Source organism: Acanthisitta chloris, unplaced genomic scaffold, assembly GCF_000695815.1.
Source record: "Acanthisitta chloris isolate BGI_N310 unplaced genomic scaffold, ASM69581v1 scaffold320, whole genome shotgun sequence".
NCBI classification, from domain to species: Eukaryota; Metazoa; Chordata; class Aves; order Passeriformes; family Acanthisittidae; genus Acanthisitta; species Acanthisitta chloris.
Window position 1 is genome coordinate 102280 of NW_008651974.1, and position 8370 is coordinate 110649.

General features: G+C 35.2%; 1 protein-coding gene across 1 annotated transcript in view; it reads left to right on the forward strand.

Moving 5' to 3' along the window:
• The window catches only part of PHF14 (PHD finger protein 14), a gene marked incomplete at its 3' end in the record, with an annotated part of 110021 nt that extends 102248 nt beyond the window's left edge, over positions 1-7773 (forward strand). Inside the window, exon 16 of the mRNA XM_009075152.1 lies at positions 7656-7773. Within this exon, the coding sequence (XP_009073400.1) occupies positions 7656-7773 (118 nt within the window). The remainder of the gene's footprint in view (positions 1-7655) is intronic.
• Between the last annotated feature and the right edge of the window lie 597 nt (positions 7774-8370).

Sequence of the window (8370 nt, forward strand, 5' to 3'; positions counted from 1 at the left end):
TCATTGTAGGATTTTGTTCCTTTCTTGGTGCTTTCTTTTGACATTAATTTCCTAATCTGTGTGTGTGTGTGTCTCTATCACACACACATACACATTTGTATGAGTCATTATGGCACTTGTCTCTCTTGTCCTGGAAAGCCAACACACACACGCACACATTTGTATGAGTCATTATGCCACTTGTCTCTCTTGTCCTGGAAAGCCAGATGTTGACTCTTGATGTTTCACCTCTGGAAAGGTCTTTGATAGCAATATTCAAATCTATAATGGACTTCTCTAGTAGTTCAAAAAAAATACACCATTCAGTAGAGTTAGTAGTCTGGACACCTGAGAATGGCACAATAGATGCAGTAATGCATTATGACTAGACTATACTTCAGAAAAACTAATGCAGCATTTGCTAATGGCTTTCTTAAATTTAATACTTTTCAATTTGTCAAGGGACTTTTTTAGGGTCTGTAATTAGTGTAGTGTGATCTTAATGCATGCTTTGGAGGCACTGTCTTCATAGAAATGCTTAATTTAAACATTAAAATAATATAAATAGAAGCTCTCTACAGTGGCTGTGTAATGTTATCAAAAGCAAACATTTGAAAGTGTTCATGTCATTATATTCCCCTTGTATATGTGGCCCATTAATTAATTTTGCAACATAATTTATCAAAGCCATGTATTTTATAGTTTTGAAGTACTAAGAGAGAAAAGTGAACACTTCTTGCTGAAAGGAAGCTGTTCACATACAGGTATAGTAAAAGTTTTTTTATGGCATTCTTATAATTCATTGTGTACATGAAAACTTAAGTTTCACAAAGCAAATGAGTTGTGGACCATTCAGAAAAAATCTGGATTACATAGGAATGTCACATAACAATAGGCCTTTCAGATTCTTCCTTACCTGTAAGTAACCAGTATTAGGTTTTTGGATATGAAGGGGTGTTTGTTTTTGTATTAAAATCAAAAGTTAAATCAATTAGGAGACATGGCAGTTTAGGGCTTAGCATAATAAATTCAGATACACAAATATCTACCAATTTAATGTTTATTTTCCTTTGCTGTTTTGCGGTATAATTGTTTGATGCTCTTTGTTTCTATTAATACCCTGGAGATTGGACAGAAATTTAAGTAAATTGGAGATTATAGTTTCCCATATATAAATATACCATATAGGTATCTTATCATGAAACTACTGTTAGCTGGAGATCAGTAAGCTCATCATGCTCTGTCAGGCTGTATGTCCATCTTTCCCATACATTGTGTTTATCAGTCGTAGGTAGATATAAAAACCAAAATGTAATAATCATCCCTCATCTGGTATATTCTCTCACCTTGCAGCAGTAGTCATGGCTCTCTCTCTTCCAAGCACAGCAGAAGAGAGTAGCAGTCTACTCTCACATCTAACATTATAAACTATGGAAGTCAGAGACTGACTTCTGTGTGCTTGCATTGTACCTGGCATAATAGAAATTATAAGGTGACTTGTGATTACTTTGTGTAATTCCATGAGTATTTTCCTTCCCAGAAAAGGTATTTTGTTTACCTAAATGAAAATTATGAAAATACAAGAATCCACAGAGATGTAGCTTGGAAGGATCCTCTGGAGGACATCTGTTCCAGCCACCCACTCAGTGCAGGATGGACTATAAAGTTAGATCGAACTTCCAAATTAGAAGAAGTTCCTTAGAGTTTTACGTGGTTGAATTTTTAGCATCTTTGAAGGTAGAGAGCCTTTCAGAATAACCAGTACCTGTGTATGAAGAGGCTACGTAGTTGGCCTGTATCCTGGTTTATAATCAATACTTTATGCATGTGCATTCATGTAAGGATTTTAGTGCTGAAATGTGTCACAATCCTGATGATAAAGTCACCTAAAGCTTGGTTGGCCTGTGTGAGAAGACTCTTAAACATCCCAACACTAATAGTTTCTTAAAACTGGTCTGTAGAGCAGAAACTGCAAGATGACCATCCCATTTTCAGTTCTTATGCAGCTTACAGACAAGGGGAAAAGTCTTGCAGTCAGTAAGAGGAACACAGTTTTTTCCATTTTATACTTCATAGAGTTTTATTATTTTGACAGTATTACACCTAAAAACAAAGGAGTTAATAAGAATCTAGAGCTTAGAGTCTAAATACTAAACTGCATCACTTCTGGTTTTTACTTGGCCTATGTCATATCACAGCAATATGAAAGCAATTTGTGTTGGAATTCATGGGGCTGAATTGAAGAGTTTTGGTGTAGTATAGTAGAGTAAGAGACAAAATCGTAGTTTCACTTTGTTTCAAGATATTTCAGAAATGAAAGCTAAGAAAAATGTTTACCACCTATTCCGTAATGAAAAAGCACTGTGGTTTTGGTCTCCTCCGTCAGTAAGTAGAATAAATGTATTTTTTGGACAGCAGTAACACCAATGCATGAAACAGGTGATTATACAGTTATTTCACCAATAGATCTTTAATTAATTTTACTGTTTACATAAGAGCACAGGAGAGTGCACTCTTGGACATGACACGTGAGTTGCTGCTGCAACCTACCCCATAGTATTCATTCCTATCACCTAAAATTTATCACTCATGTGGTCTGGTTGCAATAAAGGTATCACAGGAGCATTCCTCACCTGCTCCGCTCCAAAATCAGTAATTTTAAATTATTTCTATGGTTTGAATTCGCTTGAGCTACAACTGAGCTACATTAATTTACTCTGGACTTTTGGGATGCTTACATGCTTTTCTGTTGGATCTATCATACAGCCACAAACAAAATACAAAGCATGGACAGTGCCTTAAACTGTCATAGCTGGTATTAAGTTGTTCATCTGAACTGAAGAATGTGCTACAGTTTAAGGTGAAGCCCATGCATATCTCCAGCTGTTTGCAGTTTCAGAGTAGCCCAGCACTTGGACACTGAGGGATTAAAGGGGAGAGAGATCAGTGCCTGAGAAGAAATGTCAGTTCCTCAGGTGCTAAGAGCCTTTATTCAGAAATGGGGTCCAAAACAAGCCAACAAGGAAAGATGCTTATCAATAGTTACATCTCTGGAGGTGCTGGAATAGCCATTATGTTGCATGTCCCCAAGGAATGGGTGAGTGAACACACACCCATCCCACTGCATTTCCCTTTGAGTTTAAAAATTCTGGATTAGCTTGCTTCTGATTCTCTTCTAATTAATTCCAAGTTTGCCAAAGTAAGGCTTGTATGGCAAGTTCTCTAATTTTAATGGTGATGATGGTTTGTCAATATGTATTAAAGTTTTGCACATTTTTTTTCCATCAAAGTAAATCTTTCCAAGCTCTTGTGATGAATAGGGAGTAGTATATATATATATTTGCAATTTTGTATTTTGCTCAACAGGGTACCTTTTGGTGTGACACTGCAGTCAGTGTGCAGTGATGTGTACATAAGTGAGAGATTTTCTGTAGTCTCTGAAGCATATTTGGAAAGTTGTATTTAAAGATTAGCTTATTAATGTTGTGTTTCGGGGACATGTAGGTAATTACTTTTACAGCTCTAGATGGGTGATGCTGTCTCGTGAATGCAAAATAGGTTTCTTCACTCTGGCTGAATCAGCTCTTTGTGGTTTTCGATGATATTAACCAGTGACTTACAAATGTGCCAGTGATGGGCAGGTTTTGCATTCACTGTTCCTCTGTAAAAGCACAGGTCTTTTTCCCCAGTGCTCACAGGAGGACTTCTGCAGGCCAACTGATAAGACTCCCTCCTGTGCAGGTAGATGCAATGTAATGAAATGGATGTGTGTGCTGGGCTTTGTAAATAAAATGAGATTGACCCCAGCCATTATCTCATTTATCTCATTTACATTGTAAAATCAGTATCTACACTATTGATTAGGGCGTAATTACTTAATTATGAACAGGAAAATGTAGAGTTATGTAGGGCTTGAGCACAGCCAGCTGTACTGCTGAAAAAGCTAATAAAAACAATCCAAGGGCATGAGCAGATAGATATCACTTTATTAAAGAACAAAGCAGACATATATAAAGTGTGGAAATGCCTAATCAAGGTTTCTTGCTGTGAAGATGTAACTGACCTGTATTCTGTACTTCTACGAGTGCAAAATGTTTTTGTTTATTATTTTTTAACTTCCTGACATTACTACTTCAGAATTCAGCTTTCTTCTTCACACCCCATTTTCTCGGTATATAGTAGGCATATATCTATCCTCATTAATTGCTGGAATGGGGAACACGGTGATTTCTAATTTTGATGCATAAAGTAATTTCAGGCTTGTTATTACATTGATAGCAAGCAATTACCTGTCAGTTAGAGGTAATTTAGGAGGTTAGGTTAGCTTGTCTTTGTGTGGAGCTCTGTTTTTATTTGCACAAATTTTTCGGTACAGCAGCTAGCCAGGCCACTGAATAAGGCTGTGCACTTAATTGCATTTGTAAATCATTTGTGTAACCACAAAAAAAAGTTATCCACAAATAGTAGCAAGGTAAAATATTTGCTAGTTTAAGGACTGTTTTGGAGGTGTGACCTTGAATGCACAAGGGTAAAAATTTCAAAAGCCTTTAATATGGAGGAAGTGGCTTCTTTCCCTCTTTCCCCCCCCATAGTCCAACAGTTTTACTTGTCCTATTAAGCCATCTTGAGGATGGAAGCGGATGGCACTTGTAAATGATGGTGCTGTGACTCCTTTGCTCTGTAAATGCCTGGATTGTGATTGATCTGTGAGTGCATTTACAGAAAGGCTGCAAGACTGTCAGCATGACACCTTTTGTGACCCAACAAATTCATTCTCTATAATTAAGTTGAAAGTGCTCCATATTTTGTGTCGCTTTCTTATTTTCTGAATCTGACAGTGCGTTTTCTGTCATTTTTATGTTGCTAGACAAAAGAACACAAGTAATAGTATACACTTCAGGGATTAATCTCGTTTTACTAGTGCCATTTTAACCTAGGTATAAGGTTTTCTTTTGGAATTAGGAATTAAGAATGCCAATTTTGTTTAATCCACCGTGATGTGTGTAAACTTCACATTTTGTCCCCAGTCAGTCTCAGCAGGCAAGAGAATTGCCAGACAGCTAGGGCATCATCTTTAACCAAGGTGCAGTATGTATTCATCCATTTTCCCAGCATCACGCTCTGGGAATTGCAGAATCAGTGAATTTGTGTTCCACAATACAGAACTTATATTCCCATAAAAAGCACTAGGAAGGAAGCATTTAAAAATACTTGTTATAGTTTCATTTTTATCACCATGCAGCTTTTTATGTTTTGATATGTGAAAATGCGCTTTTGTTATTAGTGTTTTCTCAGCTGTGCAGATGCAGATAGACGCTATTAGTAATCTGAAAAGTTTCAGATAGATATTTTTAACTCATTCTAGGAAAATGCAATTTTTCTTCTGCCAGTCTAAGCACTTTGAAGTGCTAAAAATTAATGACAATAAATATTAAAAACATTCAGCTTTAGAATGGTTCCTCGAGATGTGTATTTAATTTCACAATGTTCTGGTTATTTCAACCCAGCCTTGCAAATTCCCCCAGCACACTTCTGAAACGTGGCTGAAGGTGCAGTCAGGAAGTATCACATTCTAGATGCAGAATGGAAAAGATACAAGACAAGATGCCAAAATGTCATTTTAAAGGATAAATATTTCTTTTGAACATAGAAACACTTGTGTTCATAGACACTTCAGAAAAAAAGGTCTAAATCAACACTGTTTAAATCAGATGTAGATTTTAGTATTAAGCTCTGAAAATACCATAAATCACTCAAAAAGACTGTGAAGCTTTATTTTGTGTTAGAGGATCCCAAAGAGTTTACAAGAAGGGAGTTCTGATAAGCACTGCTCAAATGCAAGCACTTACATGCATAAGATTCCAGATACAGAAATAGGTTAGTAAAAATATATTCCTTTACAGAGGAGAACAATGAGGCTCAAAGGAGGTTTAATCTTTTGCTGAAGGTCACATATGCTGTTGGGATGTAGGAGAGTAACCTCTCATCTCCCACTCTCAATCTTTTTATTATTTTAATATGCCTTTCAGAAGAAATAAAACTGCGTATATACCTGATTTTAAGTAATGTATTTTTATGTTAGAACTCTTCTATCTTTAAAAATTGAGAATGGTTTTCAGTTTTAAGTGTTTTCTTTGTACTGGAGTTAGATGGTGTCATTGCTAAACTATCCTAAGTATATGGATTGTAATATGGTATATCTTGGGGTTTTTTTAAAAATACCAAAATCATGTCAATCCAGTGTTGCATTTCTGTGGATAGTCAGATTATTGCTTTTAATTTCTATTTAGCAGAATACAGTACATGCCATGGCCTTACCAGAGCTCACATCTTACATCTAATGCTGCAGACAGAAGGCAAGCACAGCCCTGGCAGTGAGGACAAAAGTATTTACTTAGGTTAAACAATCACAATCAGAAAACAGTTAGTTCTTTTTATTTGTAGACTAATCCTTGGAGAAAAGTCATATGAGCATTTTCTTCTGTTAATACAGCAATACATTCTGTTAGTTGAATCCTCTTGCTGCAATGCACATTGTGTTCTGTTGATAAATTATATCCCTCTGTTTGATCTGATGATGCCTATACCGTGCAATTATTGCAACTTTTGGACATTTTTGTGTTAGTATGTACTGTAGAGGAGACAATGAGTGTCCAGGGAAGCAGAGAAAGAGAGTGTAGGGGATTTCTTAGAAAATTTGACTTTTAAGCATTTGTTCTTTCCTATTTTTGAATCATTTATATTGGCTTTAATTAAGAGTTTAAGAGCATTTATTTAAGAGATTATTTTAAGTTCAATTTGAAAAAGGCTTTCCTTCTCATACAAAGGAATACAGGGGATATGCAAGTAAACTGAAGTTTAATAGGGTGTGTGAAAACCTCTGTTAGTTCCTTTGAAAATTCTTTTTGAGCATATTATTGTACTGATTTAAAAATCCTTTCATAAAGCACTTGTTATACTGTAGCATTTCTTCAATGATGGTGTATTAAGAGTAGGTTAACAATATGTTTTGAGCTTTTTATGTGGATCATGTGAAGTACAAAACAGTGATGAAAGGTGTATTAAAGAAGAACGTAAAATTGTTTGTACACAGGGCAGTTTTATAAGCAAAAGATCACAGTGAAATCCTTCAAAATGAATATTTTTCAGAAGATTCAAAGTGAATCAGAAAATATTTTTTGCATTTGTTTATAAACCACATAGTCCTGGTGTAAAAAATATAATTTGTAGCTGTAAATTATACTTGAGTTGTTGAATATGCGAGTGATTATTTCACAAAGTTTTCCTTGAAAAAGTACATGTGCAAAATGTGGTCTCAAAACCATGAAAACTCAATACTGTCAGCATTTAAAAGCTCCGAAATTTTTAAAAGAAATGGCAGTGGATGGCATTGGAGTATCTAAAATGTGAGCAATTAATTTGCAAGTCTTTGAAATATTGTCATTTATATAAGATGATGATAAAGGTGATACATGAGTGTCTGCATCAGAATATTCCAAATTAAGCAGAGCCTACTTGAAGTGATTGTGTTTAAAAATATCCGTTATAGAAAATTGATTTTCTTTATCATGATAATGGAGCAGGAAATCTTGTGCTGAGAATTGCAGGGAAGCGCAATCTAAAATAGTATAGAAGTACCATTTAAGATAAACATATATTTTGTTTTTCTGCTGCAGGTGTGATGAGTGCAGGCTTTGCTACCATTTTGGCTGTCTAGACCCTCCCTTAAAAAAGTCTCCTAAACAGACTGGCTATGGATGGATTTGTCAGGAATGTGACTCTACATCCTCCAAAGTAAGTTAATTCATCCTGAGAATAGTTGAAGTATTCTGGTTTTAGGAGTTGTACTGAGCATCTGAAGCTTTTGTTGAAATACTGTGCGTAGGTCTGCTCTGAAAAATAGTAGAAGGTCATCAAATAAAGATTTCAGATTCTCTGTGAAACTGATAAAAAACAGAATGTATGCAAAATGGAAATACTCTGAATCAATAAAGAGAATTTTATTATCCCAGTTAAATGCTTGCTTTTCACATTTTCTTCTCTCTGAGAAAGGTGTGAATATGGAAATGGTATCAGCATTGGTAATATTATTGACAAGTGAAAGTGTTTCAGGAGTATTACAGAATACAAACCTCTAAGGACAGAGGTAGAAAATGTGTGTTTTCTAAACAAATGAAGATGATTTGAATTACTAAACCTGTTTCTTTCACTGAAAATTCATATGAAGGTTGTTAATACTTTATATTGATTGGTATGCCTTGATCAAATATAACATTGTAAAACCGGAATTACATTTTTGACATGGATTAACTTTAATAGTATTGAAAGTAATAGTATTCTTCTGTAGTAGTGGCTTTTCAAAAAATAAAGATTTTGATTCCCTGTTTGTCT